This window comes from Vigna radiata, chromosome 11 (assembly GCF_000741045.1).
Source record: "Vigna radiata var. radiata cultivar VC1973A chromosome 11, Vradiata_ver6, whole genome shotgun sequence".
In the NCBI taxonomy this organism is placed as follows: domain Eukaryota; kingdom Viridiplantae; phylum Streptophyta; class Magnoliopsida; order Fabales; family Fabaceae; genus Vigna; species Vigna radiata.
Window position 1 is genome coordinate 7,010,663 of NC_028361.1, and position 15,081 is coordinate 7,025,743.

Consider the following 15,081-nt stretch of genomic DNA (forward strand, 5'->3'; position numbering starts at 1 on the left):
ATGAGTGAAGAAGACTTGGTTGAGTGCTCTTTGAGAAACACGATGCCATTGTCACCTATCACTTTCTTGGAACAAGCTTCCACTGTCTATGGAGACAACCTCTCCATCATCTTCGATCATACTGTCAGCTTTTCTTGGAGACAAACCTATCACAGATGCCTCAAACTTGCTTCTGCTTTGGTTAACCTAGGACTTTCTCACAACGATAATGTAAGTTTCTTTGCTTCTTTTTTCTCACCATTTCTTTACATTCAGAATAAAACTTAATTAATATTCTCCCTCATGCTTTAATCAATATTTCTTATATCTCTACATCACATATATACATAACAAATTATATATATATATATATATATATATATATATATATATATATATATACACACAGTAGTAGGGTTTTTGAAATACACAAAGTGGTCACATATATAGAATCAAGCTCCATCTCGACGAAATGTTTTCTGCAATTTTTAATTCAGGAACCAGGATAAAACTTCATGTTTTTACCACATATATCTTTTTTATATATATATATATATATATATATATATATATATATATATATGTATGTATGTATTTATGTATGTATGTATTAAAACAATGATATCATCTTTATAATTATATCTGTTTTCTTAGTTTTCTAGAATAGCCTCTTGCAGTAATGTATCTTTAGAGGCATGTATCTCCAGATCGAACAGAAGTCAAAATATACATGATGCATGTCTTGAGTAATTTTATTTTGTTTATATAATTTAAAAATATTTTAATAAGTTGTTAGAGTTTTCGTATTTATCTTTATTAAGATATTGGAAATTCAAGTGTAAGTGTGTAAAATGAAAATATTTAATAACATAGGAAAAAAATCCATGAATGCTATCGGTTTGGTTTATTGTTCATATATATATATATATAAGTATAAATTGGGTAATGAATTTAGATGTAAGGTATTGAAATTCGTGTTGGAAAATAAGGTTAATTTATAATTTATATAGATAGAAATCTTATTTTACAAATTGATTTTGAAAAATTTAGTTAGATTTAAAATTTAATTCTTAACATGATGTAAAGTCTATCTTAATAACACTTGTTGTTTATTAAGTTTATTATTTCTCTATTATACCAGACACCATCTAATAATGTCTAGTTTCTTTAAGATGTATAAGTTTTGATATGAATGAAGTGTATTACAAATCTCACTCTGTTAAAGATAAAATTAGTTTATTATATGTGGAAGTAAACCTATTTTTTTAAATAGAGTTTTGAAAGATTAGGTTAAACTTATATTATTTTTTAATAAATCTTTTGGAAAAAGGATTTCGTGAAAATGCTCATCATTTAGAATAATAAGATCATGAAACTTACTTTTTTTTAAAAAAATTATAAATTAAACTTAGAATTCTAATATATTTATTAAAATATTTTTTGAATGAAACATTAGCAGTGTATTTTTAAGAAAGGATTTTGATCTCAAAAAAGGAAAAGATTTTGAAGAAGGATTCATTGTTATATAATTTTGATCTCACTTAATTTATTAAACGCGTGTTGATGGAAAAATTGAGCATATAAACACGCTATATATGCTATTCATGTCTTCACATTTCCATTGACATTATTTTTCCATACCCCAAATATTACGCCAATCATCATCAATGTCGACAGTCAATGGTCTAGTCTTATATACTGCTTGAAATATTCTATTTTTGTACCCATTTTTTAAGTGTTTCTAGTTAGAAAAAAAAATGAAATATTTCCAATTAATTAATCCAACAAACAAAAAATAAGCTAGTTGTTACACCATAAAGTTTAATAATGCTGACAATCCTGTTACACTTTAATAACCTTTGGTAAGATATTAAAAAGTAAATTTTTAAGTTTAATTTAATTTCCACAAAATTAATTTGTGAGATGAGGTTTTCTCCTCACTTATATATTATAATTTGATCTTATCTTTAATCGATGTGAGATTTTCAACATAAAATGATATATATCCACATTTACTTTATATACATTATAAAATTAAATATTTGTATTTTTATAAAAAAAAAAGAAATGAATAGAGAAAATTTGTATAAGTTAAAATATAATTTTTTTTAATATAATATGAAAGAGTGACCTTAGTTAGTATGTTGACTTGATCACGTTTATTACATTCGATGGTTGTTAGAGTAAATACGACAAAAAAAGATTGCATGAAAATTCTGTCCATATAAAGTCTCCTCTATCAGGTATACCTTTTTTTCTTGAGAAAAAGTCACAATCATTTTTTCTTTTAATTCACTAAATCAACTTCCACATTTCAGACATTCTTCTGTTAAATTAATCATTAATATCATTTTCATACTATTCCAACTTTAAATTAGAAATTATTCTGCCTTTCTTCATATTTTATCAAATTAGTTAATTTATATAATTCTTATTTAACATTTTTACAAATGATAAAAAAAACTACTATTGATATAGTTATGTGTTTGGAATTATACACATCTAGCAGATAACTTATATTTTGTTCGCTCAAATTTGTGTTAGTATTTCAGGTTGTAACAACAATATATAATTCTTATATCTTGACATTATAATTGTTGTTTTCACTTTATTTTTATTTATAGTTTACTTTCCCATAATTTTATTCTTTTAAAAATTATACAATCTCCCACTCAAACATTTTAATTTAATCACGTTCTTATATAGGTTTAAAATTATATTTTGAATAAAATTATGTTTCCACCACTAGTGCAGAAACGCTATCTAATGTCGGTTAATTTGGCCTTTTAACGTCACTTTCACATCCGACGTCTATACGGGTGACGTCTATGGGACGTCGCAATTCCTCAGAACCGACGTCCATATAAACGTCGGTTAACAATATCCACCGACGTCTATATAGACGTCTGCTTATACTCACACCGACGTCTAATTACTCTATATAGACGTCCACCTTTGCTTAAACCGACGTCAACATGAATATATATTGAGGTTGAAAATGACACTAACCGACGTTTATGTCCTTATAGACGTCGGACCAGGCACTAACCGACGTCTAACAACGGCGTTGTGTTTTAGTGCAGTTTTGATCCAGACTTTCAGTAACATTGTGTAACACCCTCCTCTCGCTAGTTTCCCCACAAAAAAAGCTTGCGTCTTTTGAATCTTCTATGACATTCAACCCAAAAATGAACCTGGGTCCATGACTACTTCCCATTATTCAACCGCAAAGGAAAAAAAATACGGTGATACGAGAACTAGACAAGGACCCAAGTTCCATTTTGGGTCGGAAGCCTTAGAAAACTCAAAAGATCACCACTCTTCTTGTGAGGAAGCAAGAAAAGGGAAAATGTTACACTATGTTACCCAAAGAAAGGATCAAAACTGCACTAAAATACAACACAAAGAAAGCAAATTTTAATCAGTTGAACGATAAGATATCGATAAAAAACTAAAGAAAGTTTAAACGGTAAGCATAAAAAAAAACCACGCACCTGGGATGCAAGAGAGAAAAGGGAGGACAAAGACAATGACGTTATGAGAAACGAAAATGCAATGCCGCAAGAGATAAAAAGTAGAGGTGCGCAAGCAAGTAAAAGAAGAGGAGAAGCAGAGAAAAAGGAGAAGAGACGAAGACGCGATTAGAAACTGAATGGCGAGAAGAGTCCGCGGTCTATTTAAAATGAAATAGGGCGTCGGTTGCTCCAGAAACCGACGTCTATAGACGTCGGTGTTTTAGGGGATCCGATGTTTACAGACGTCGGTGTTTCAGGTGATCCGACGTCTATTCCTGTCAGGGGTAGTTCACGTCGGTGCCCCTCCTAGCCGACGTCTAAAACCCTCGAATTTGGTGAAAATAATCAATTACAGGAACTTAGACGTCGCTTACGTTCAGAACCGACGTCTAAATTGAAGAATTTTTGTCTTCCCGCCATCCAGACAAGCCTTAGACGTCGCCGTTTGACTATGTGATGTCTAAGCGCCTGGGAATTAGGTGAACAACATTAATTGTAGCCCAGTCGACGTCGAGTTTTCAGGGGATCTGACGTCTAAAGCTGAACCGGTTGACGTTTGATTTCCTGTCAGTGACTTGAACGTCGGTGCCCTTTTCTAGCCGACGTCGAATTGACTGTCTTATCACATACCTCAGGGTCTTGGACGTTAGTTTGCGGCAAGTGCGACGTCCATGATGTCACAGACGTCGCCTAACATCGAAACTGACGTCTAGGTTACTAATATATTTACGATAATGCCACCGTGCAGTAATAGACGTCGGTTTTTCACGAAACCGACGTCTAATGGGTGACGTTAAACAGCGTTTTTGCAGTAGTGCACACAATCATATAAATGAAAAATTATTGTTAATTATAGTTGCCGTTTAATTGAAATATACTAAAATATTATTAAAATAAACACACTTTCATTCATTAACAAATTATTATATAGTTAAAAATATTTGTTCTGAAGCTTGTATTTGAGATGTTTTTAATTGGTTGTTAGTATTAAGAAAATTATGTTTGAAGTGAAAAATATTATGAGATTTATTAGTAAAATATTTGTGATTCGAATAGTCAATATATACACATTTGACCGCTTAACTAATTAATGTATATTAAATGTTATTATTTACTTTCTTTTTAACTCAAACTTTTGTTTAAAAAATTTGAAATAGATTTAATTAACAGTAATCTAGTTATATTTCAATTGATAATGATCATTTTTTATCTTAAATTAATCACTTTTTTTCTGACTCAGTGATCTAATTAAAGGCATATGATTATTGTTTCATTTTCTATTTCAACTTGCAGTTGTGTTAGTTTAATATTTTCACACTGTTCATGAAACTAATCTTTTTTATTCTTTGCAAAATTCATATTTTACATAGATCAACATTTCTTTATATATAAATAGGAAAATAATATTTTAACACTATTTTGACACTGCATACGTGTGAAAATGTAGTTGGAGGATTTCAAATTAAAAAAAACTGAGACAAAGATGTATTTAAAAGAAAAAAACCAAAGTTTTTTTTTAATTTAAAATCGTCCAACCACATTTTGACACGTGTACAGTGTCAAAATGATGTCAAAAAATTGGTGTTAAAATATTATTTTTCATATAAATAATTTCTCTTATATTTTATAGCAAAAGATGTTATGCTTTTTAGACCTTGATTTTCTTCCATAAATATAAGCAGGTTGCAGCTTTGGCACCAAATATTCCAGCACTGTACGAGCTTCATTTTGGTGTTCCCATGGCAGGGGGTGTTCTTTCTGCACTGAATACTCAATTGGATGTGGCAGTGTTGGCTCTGATATTGGAACAATTAGAGCCATGCAAAATCATGTTTGTGGACTACCAGTTAATTGATTCTGCCCTCAAGGCGTTTGAAATTCTCTCCCAGAGAAAATGCAAGCCACCCCATATTGTTCTAATGCCATGTTATGACCAAGAACCATCTTTCTCAGTTAAGGATATCCCCCCATGTACCTTGAACTACAATGAGCTTCTTGCAACTGGACAAAATGATTTTGAGCCTTTAAAACCAAGCAATGAATGCAATCCCATATCAGTGAACTACACCTCAGGCACCACAGGGATTCTTCCAAAAGGGGTTGTTTATAGCCATAAAGGTACTTGTCTTAATTCACTTGCAGCAATTGCTCGTTTTGAGATGAAACAAATGGCAGTGTTTCTATGGACAGTTGACATGTTTCGTTGCAATGGATGGTGCTTTCCATGGGTCATGCCTCTTATTGGTGGCACCAATATTTGCCTAAGGAATGTCTCAGCAAAAGGTATATTTGATGCAATTCACCGTTACAAGGTAACTCATTTTTGTGGTGCACCTACCCTTTTGGACATGATTGCAAATGCATCACCAACTGACCACAGGCCTCTGCCTCATAGGGTGAATGTCACAGTTGCTGGTGTGCTGCCACCTACCCATGTTCTTAACAAGGTATCAGAGCTTGGATTTGATGTGAACATAGGATATGGTATGACAGAAACTTATGGTCCTTTCATTATAAGACCGTGGAACCCCACTTCAGATGATGAACATACAAAGCTGAATTATGGTATGTCAGAGGTTATGCAGAATGTTGATGTGAAGGATCCAAAGACTAATGAAAGTACTCCTCCTGATGGTAAAACCATAGGTGAAATTGTGTTCAAAGGGGAAGCTTTGATGATGGGGTACCTTAAAAATCCACAAGCAACTGAAGAGGCTATTAGGGGTGGATGGTATATGACTGGGGACCTTGGTGTTAGACAACCAAATGGTTCTATAACAATGAAGGATAGAGCAAAGGATATGATGTATTGTGAGGGAGAAGCTGTGAGCTCACTAGAGGTGGAAGCAGTGCTGTTGAATCATCCAAAGGTTTTGAAAGCTGCTGTTGTGGGGAGATGTGATGAATATTTGGTGGAAACACCATTTGCAATTGTTGAATTGAGAGAGGGATGCAGTGCCACTGTTGAAGAAATCATCAAGTTCTGTGAAGATAATTTGGCTAGTCATATGGTCCCTAGGTGTGTGCTATTTGGAGATTTACCTGTTAATTCAACTGGGAAGGTTCAGAAATTTCGCATCAGGGAGAAGATCAAAACCGAGAGTGGTGTTACTCAATGAAAGAGGATGCGCTTTGTATGATTATAAATAAAAAGTTGGGTGAAAATTGACAAACGTTATAAATCTATTAATTTGATCACATTTGTTGCTTTATTCCAGGTACATTATTCATAAGAAGCTTGTGTAGCCTGTGAATTGTTGTAAGTTTTATGTTCAATTCTTGCACAGAATAAAAAGAGACACATGTTATGAAGGTTTTATTTATTTTTCTTTATCTGAACATATGGAATTTAAGTTTAACTTAAATATACAACGTCTTTAGTTATTTATATATTTTAAATTCTCTCATGAATAATTTTCAACCTCCTTTATGTCCAGATGTAAACTCGTCTTAATTTTAATTTTAATTGATGTGAAAAATCTTTACACATATTTTTTTTTTTTTATCAAGATTGTGAACTAAATATTAATAAATGATGGATAATAGTTCGATAAAAGATGATACAAACCAAACAAATAATAAATATCCCAATAGTGAATGACACAATAAGTTTCACAAACAACAAATTTTGTTCGTGAAAAATAACAAGTGCATAAATTGCATGTAACAAATAACAAATATTGTTCTATCCGATATGACTTGTGCAACACAATTTTCACAATTCACAACTAATTATACAACAAAGCTCACAGAATACAATTTTCTTTTTTTTATATTTGTATCAAATAGTTGGTGTGCAATAGGAAATTAAAATAGAGTAGATCTCATTCATTTGATTCTCATGTATTAAAAAACATCTCAATTTCATATTCAGGTAAAAATCAACTTACAAATTTACTTAAATCCTATTCTTAGTGATTTTTAGTCTATGATAACCCGTCAAAATCCAATTCCTTAGATCATCAACAAATAATTATGCATTAAGTTCAACTATCTTAATTACTAATAAACTATGTTACAACTCTAGATACAAGTTCTATTAGGTCAACTTCAATTATAGGTTCAAAAGTCATATTACAACACCTCAAGAATAAGAAGGGTGACCAAACACAACAAGTATTAAACATAAAAATCAAATACTATCATAGAAATGAAAAAATATATGTATTAATACCACAAAATACATAAGATTCAATTTATTACATCTAATCTCAACATTAGGCTTAGCTCTCTATCCCTTATGTGTGGGTTAGGCTCATGTCTCAGTTGTGTCATATACCTCCAATGATCCTCCCACCTATTAGTGGTATCAGAACTTATAGTTAGTTTTAGTGGTCGACTCGTGATTACTTCGAGAGAAAATGACAATGAAAAGAGGCTCATACTTAGAGGGAGATGATGACCCATATTGGATTGGAAATAGTGTGCCGATCTCTGATATGAGTTAGATTCATGTCTTATTTGCATTGTATCTCTCTAGTGATCCTTTCTTGAAAGATTCACCAATGGTATCAGAATCGATGATTAGTTTTGGTGACTGATTCAAACGAGTCTTTATATTAAAAGTTCTCTTGACAAGAAGTTAGACAAACATGTCTTATTGATATGAACATCAATATTGAAGTAAATACTCGTTATTAACTCGATAAAAAAATGTTTATATAAAAAGTTTTATACTCAAAAGAAAAATTGTTTAAAATTTAAATATAAGTATAAGTCTCTATTAAATAAATAAAAAGTTACTCATAGTAATATATTATATCTCTTCATTGATTATTCCTAACAAAATTCATCAATTTCAAACTTTCAATAAATGAACAAAAAAGAAGCATTTGAACTTGTGTGACGATGCATTCAAAATTATTTTCTATCTTCGTCCTTGGTTACTGTCTCATCGTTTTTTTTTGTCTATTTATAGGATTGAAGAATAATTGTTTGTCATTTCTTCACTTTCATTCTTTCTCTTTTGAACAATAATTATATCAAACTTGTCAATGAATATCCTACACAGAAGCAATTTTCTATTATAGCAAAACCAATTTAGAGTATGTTATGCAACAAGTTATTCAGTTAATTACTTGTTTAGAAAATTTTGAAACAAAAGAATGCATAAAAAAAATTGGAAAGTGACACTATGATTGCTGCTTAAAAAAAGACGTAAACCAAGTCTGAATCCACTCATTGCTCAATGTTAATGGACCGTCAAGTCCAATCACCAACACTAAAATATTTAATATTTTTCTATAAATAATTAATGTGCTATTAATATTAAATTCATAATTTTATATCTATTCATTTTAACTATAATATAGTATAAGTATACCTTAATTATTTATCATCAAATAAACGTACAAAGCTTTACATTTTTAATTCTTTTATTTATTTATTTATTTGGTGCATTAGCATCTGTAACGAAAGCAAAACATATACATAGAACGGTAATTCACATGATATATTTTTTACAAGTGTATTACATTTAAAATATCTTTACTTGAGTTTTTCCTTTTTTACGGAAACTTTACTTTATTTAAGTATTTGTTTATTACATAATTAAGCTTCAAATTTAAGACCAATGTTTAAGCTGAATCTCTCACCCCTTAAATGTGATGTAATTTAATATAAGTTTTATGTTAAATCTAAACACCGGTTAATCTTACTTTCAAAAAATAGATTTATGAACACAAAAAAAATGGATAATAATAATTTAATAATATTTTTTTCACAGCATTTTAATATCATTTTGTCTATGAAGATTTTTTATGATTATTATTAATTGTAAAGTAATTTTAGATCAATCACAAAATAATATGTAAATGATATTAAAATATTGTAAAAATAAATTTGTCAAAATATTATTTTTAAAAAGAATATATCAACTTTAAAAATCAACTTGTCATTTGTCAATGTTATACGGATTCTGAATCATGTAAGAAAAGCTTTAAATGTAAGCATCATTTAAAAGAAAAACGAGTCTATGATTTACATATTAAAACAAAAATACTTATAAAATTAGATCAGACATTGTGTAAAATTAGTTAAGAAAACATCATAAAAAAAGTAAATAAGACAAAGTTATTTTTATAATTAAGAAAAAAAAAGTATTTTCTTTTAATAAATGAGAAGAGAGTATTTTTGTCTACACCCGTGAAATTTATTACTTGCAATAACATGCACGGAATGCAGATGTTGGCAAGGACGGGGTTACCGATTGATGACTATTCTTTGCCCAGAAGACTAGATCCAACGGTAGATCACATTTCAGTAGCAGACAGCAAACCGTATCCGACGGTGGGTGTTTGGTATGAATTTTTCACATCTTCACTACGTAAACTCTGATTGAATAGCAGCGACTGCGAGTACATTGGGGAGCAGTGGAGATCAAGGGTGAGAAATGATACACCGCATAGAAGAATGAAGGGTGGAGATTCAATAGGGAAATAGACGGTACGACACCCAACATTTCATTTCATGTGCCCCCCAATTATGATCCGTGCAAGTACTACTTTTCTGTTCCTGTCTTTGATTGCGTAGACCCTTCTAGATCCTCTTGATATACATTATTATTTTATTGTAATATAATACTTTATTGAAAAATAAATGTAAAGGAAATGATTTTAATAAACATTGGTATAAAAACATATTTTTCTAAAAAAATAACAATCCTATTCTCCTCACCTATTTCATATTTCACATCCAAAATTTTCATCATCAGCCTACTTTTTCAATGTACAGAACAGAGAACCACAAAACATAAAAGAATAAATATATATAATAAATTATGTCATAAAACCTTAGAAAAAAAGGAAAAGTGAATTAACATATAATACAAGAGAAAGTAAAAATTTCTGCTTATTCTTAATATATATATATATATATATATAAAGTATCATGGTTATATTTATTTGTTTTATTGATTGTGATGCATTGCATTTTTCAGATTTTAATATCTTTATAACATCTACCACATTTTAACTATGATTAACAGAAGTACAATCCCTATATCATTAAGAGTAACTCGGTTATGAGTATTCATACAAGTAATCTTGTTGTACATGTTTTATAATTATAATATAGATTAAACAGATTATATAATATATTTAACGTGTGTTTTACTATGCAATTACAAATTATGTAATAACTTTATTATTCAATTTTTTCATAAATTTATCATAATATTTTTTTAATTTGTATGTATTTTAACCATTCATCACATGTATATGGTGTGTCAGGAAATATGTTAAAAAGAAAAATAACAAATTTTTGTTATATTTTTTAGGTTTAAATATTTTTTTACCCTTAAGTTATAAACGGATATTCAATTTAGTGTCTGTTTTTAAAAATATAAATCTTTAATTCCTAAGTTATAAAAAATATATGAAATGAGTCCTTTTTTGACTTGAAATATTGTTTTTGGTTGTTTCTTAACAACTGCTACATCTTTACATTGCTCTGATTTGTTTCTTAATAATAACACAACTTTATATTGCTCTTTGTACTTTGACCATAAACATAAAAAAAGAACTCATTTGATACATGTTTTATAACTTAGAAATCAAAGGTTTATATTTTTAAAAGCGGAGACTAAACTGAACATCCATTCATAACTTAGGACAAAAAAAAGTTTAAACCTATTTTTTATAAAAAAAAATATATTTTTAATAATTTTTTTATAATTATTTATGTAACATCATGTAATTGGTTTGTTTTAAATATACCAACTAATGAAATTTATTGTGAAAAAAATGATTAAAAAAGGTTTTTAAAATATTATTATCTTTTTTATAATGAGTGGAAAAATTTGAAAGATAAATATATAGTAGTAAGGATTTAATGATGATGTATGGTCACAATTATAAAAAGTAGTGATTGGTATAATTACGAAGATGAAAATTAAAAAGGCAAGAAAGTTGTTATAATGTTTTAAGATCTCATTACAATATAAAACTGTTATTTTTTTTTTTACACAAGATAAAACTGAAAAGTGCAGTGCAGTGGGAGAAAAGAAGATCAGAAGAGAGAAAAGCATGGATAATGGAAATGAGAAGGATGAAAGGGAAACAGTTAAAGAGGGTGAAATGGTGAAGAAGATAACAATAACGTTAGTGTGTGGTAATGGGAAGGGTTCAAGAAGAGGGTCATCATCATCTTCTTCTAGTTTTTGTCAGGCAGATGAATGTGGTGTGAACTTGAACATGGCCAAGAGTTACAACCGCCGTCACAAGGTTTGTGACAGACATTCTAAGGCTCCTGTTGTTTTACTTTCTGGCATTCGTCAAAGGTTCTGCCAACAATGTAGCAAGTATGTATCATCTCATATATAACATCAACAATGTCTACTCTTTCTTCCACTTCTGCTGGTAATACCAACATTTTCATTATGTCTTTATCACAAATTTTACCTTTTTTCCATGTTAATGTATGCTTTGAATATTATGTGTCCTTAAGGGTATAATGTGAGATTAGGGGAGGGTTTTGGAGACATTAGGTTAAGGAGGGATGAATTAATTACCAGATAATCCTAATTCATTCTTGTAAATTCGGTTTATTTCTGGTGTGCATCGATTTATCTTTGGTGTACACCAGTTTATTCTGGAAAGATTAGTATGGAATAGATTTTAGTATTGGATAATCATATTTTAACAACTCTTTTTTAACAACTTTTTGACAACAGGATACGTGTTACAATTTTATTGGTCTGTTTGAATTTATTCCAAAAAAATATTTGAAACGGACGAATCACAAACTGCCACGTATGCGTTGTCAAAAAAGAGTTGTTAAAGAGAATTTTTCGTTTAGTATTATATTAGAAAATGAGTTTAAACATTTGAAGTGAAGATTTCTTTATGTTGTATACTATAATTAGTTTTTTATTTAAGTAAAATGAGATCTCCTCCCTTTGATAATATGTTATTGTTTTGGAATATTGAATGGCACACAGGTTCCATGAACTTGCAGAATTTGATGATACGAAAAGAAGTTGCAGGAAAACATTGGCTGAGCATAATGAACGAAGAAGAAAAAGTCGCACAGACATGTCCTTAGGAGGTGAATAACATCGTACACATGTTCATCTCAAGTGACCAATTTCAAACTTAAAATTTTCTAGAGTAGTTCTTGTACCTTAACTTTGGATTACATAGAACATTGTTTAGTTTGAATGATGCAAACTGGTTTTGAAAAAATGGGAAATGATTGGAATTTGTCACTATATCTCTCTATAATTAACTATGTCCTGTGACTGAGTTTTGGTGGTTGAATATAAATATGCAAACTTCAAGTTTATTATTAGGTTATGTTACAAATTGTGTGAAGGGAAAGATGATGACACTGTTTTTATGAATTTATTAGAAGAAGGAATAAAAAAGGTAATTAAGAATCAGTTAAAATTAATTTTATATGTAATTTCATTTAAAAAACTATTTCACTTATATTAAAATGATTTTAACTTTTCCATAAACTCATTTTAACTTGTAAGAAAATCATTTTTTTTGTTTATAAATGTGTTTATTAAGAAATTTATTTGAATAGAATTACAATATAGTGTGATGCTAATATGTTTTTAATTATTTTGAAAAAAATAAATATGTATTTAGTTATTATTTCAAATTGATGTATTTTGATCTTAAATTTTTAAAAATATAATATATAGTTTTGTTAATTTAATTGTATTAAAATTTGTTGATGTGTTAAATATGTTTTTCAACAACATTAAAATGAACATATATTGAATGGTATAAATAATTCAAATACTAATATTGAAATGTAATCTATTTTTTAGTGGGGTTTTTAGAGTGTGTTTTTTAGGAGTCTTATGTTTTTTCTTTTTACGTTGATCTAGTATCCTTTAAATAATGTAGTATATGTATTAAGGTTAAGTGGACACTCATAGTAAAAGTTTCAGTTTCTCTCTCAACTCTTTAAGTTGGTATCCAAAGCCAGTTAGGTTCTATTGTCAGTTGCCATTGTTCGTTGTCCACTATCGTTATCTATTGTCACTGTTTGTCGTTGTCACCCGCGTTGTCTGTCGCTCCCACTTTTTCTCCGTCGAAGTCAAGGGTTAGGTGCGCCTTGACGAGCGCGACCTGTCCCTGGTGGTCACCGCTTCATTCTCCTCCTGATGTGTCATCACGCGCAGCTTCTTTTCGGCCAGCCTCGGGTGCGTGGGCTTCACGCACTGCTCACCCGTGCAGGAACACCACCGCGCCATTGTCGGTTGTTTTGCCTCAGTCTCCTGAGTGTGTTGACAATAGCTCTGATGTAGGGTTTCTACCCTCAAATCAGTTCTTCCTTCTTCTATTTGGCATTAGAATGGCTTATGGTTTTGGAACATCTTCTCTATCTGCTACCCCTACGATTACTTCTGTAAAACTCAGTTGAAAAAACTATCTATCTTGGTCTTCTTCAGTGGAGTTATAGTTTCTTGGTCAAGGATACCATGATCATCTTGAACAAGATATTTCCATTGTACTCAATGAAGAGAAATCTCAATGGCAAAAGCTTGATTTTCAATTATGCATTGTCTTATGGCAATCTATCAAACAAAAGGTCTTAGAAATTTTGAGACCCTACAAAACGTGTTCTTCCTTTTGGAAAAGAGCACAATATATCTTTGTTAATGATGTGCAACGTCTCTACGATGCAACTCAAAGAGTGACTTCCCTCAAACAAGCCAATCATGATATGGTGATCATTCACATAGGAAAGGCATGTGTTGTCATAGAGGAATTGAAGAATTTCTTTGTGGGTGATTCTTTAAAAGGCATAAACAAGAAGCTTGATAAATTTTACATGGTCTTAATTCTAAGAAGTCTATACTCAGATTTTGATCATGTTTGTGATAAATGTTAGTTAGTGATCAAGTCCCATCAATGGACAGCCTAGTTACTCGACCTCTTTGAGTACCTTCATTAGTTAAAGATGAAAATTCAATTGATGGTATTGAAACATCAGCTATGGTAGCACCATAAGGAAGAGGAGGAGGCAGAGGCAACCAAGGAGGACGTGGTGGTCGTGGTCGTCCTCAATGCACATATTGTAAGAAAATAGGCTATACTCGAGAAAAATGTTATGCCTTACATGGACATCCAGACAAAGCTGCTCATGTTTCTAAATCTGATGATCTAGAATCCAAAATTTCAAATGAAGAGTACCAAGAATTTTTGAGGTACAAGTCTGGAAAATCTTCTAATCCTGGCCAATTCTCCTCCATGTCCAATGTGTCAACTGCCTGCATATCTCAATCTGTGGAAGGTCACAGTCCATAGATCCTTGACTCATGTGTCTCAGACCATATCTCTACTAACATTTCTTCATTTTCTTCCATACCTTCTACGAAAATCCCTCATTTCATTACATTTGCCAATGGATCCAAAGTGGCATCTCAGGGAATTGGGAGAGTTTCCTTATCTCCTTCACTAAATTTAAATTTTGTTTTGCATATTCCTCATTGTCCTTACAATTTAATCTCCTTGAGTCAATTGACTCGTTCCTTAAATTTTTTTGTCACCTTTACAGCTAGTTCCTTTGTTATATAGGAACTTGTACGGGTCGTCTGATTGGAGAAGGACATGAGTCTCGAGGAATTCAT

General features: G+C 30.6%; 2 protein-coding genes across 2 annotated transcripts; both read left to right on the forward strand.

Moving 5' to 3' along the window:
- Positions 1-6,725, forward strand: LOC106776692 (probable acyl-activating enzyme 1, peroxisomal). Its single transcript, XM_014664171.2, has 2 exons — positions 1-210; positions 5,177-6,725. Exons 1-2 carry the CDS (start codon positions 1-3, stop codon positions 6,611-6,613), a joined length of 1,647 nt encoding a protein of 548 aa, XP_014519657.1. The 3' UTR covers positions 6,614-6,725.
- A 4,793-nt stretch (positions 6,726-11,518) lies between these two features.
- On the forward strand, positions 11,519-14,758 carry LOC106776693 (squamosa promoter-binding-like protein 3). The gene is made up of 3 exons (XM_014664172.1): positions 11,519-11,793; positions 12,433-12,539; positions 14,583-14,758. Exons 1-3 carry the CDS (start codon positions 11,519-11,521, stop codon positions 14,756-14,758), a joined length of 558 nt encoding a protein of 185 aa, XP_014519658.1.
- The last annotated feature ends 323 nt before the right edge of the window (positions 14,759-15,081 follow it).

Excerpts from the sequence above, each read along its gene's own strand:
- LOC106776692 (XM_014664171.2), top strand. The coding sequence starts at position 1 with ATGAGTGAAGAAGACTTGGTTGAGTGCTCTTTGAGAAACACGATGCCA. Across the intron at positions 211-5,176 it reads GACTTTCTCACAACGATAAT|GTTGCAGCTTTGGCACCAAA; the intron begins GTAAGTTTCTTT and ends AAATATAAGCAG.
- LOC106776693 (XM_014664172.1), top strand. The coding sequence starts at position 11,519 with ATGGATAATGGAAATGAGAAGGATGAAAGGGAAACAGTTAAAGAGGGT. Across the intron at positions 11,794-12,432 it reads TTCTGCCAACAATGTAGCAA|GTTCCATGAACTTGCAGAAT; the intron begins GTATGTATCATC and ends AATGGCACACAG. Across the intron at positions 12,540-14,582 it reads CACAGACATGTCCTTAGGAG|ACAAAGCTGCTCATGTTTCT; the intron begins GTGAATAACATC and ends ATGGACATCCAG.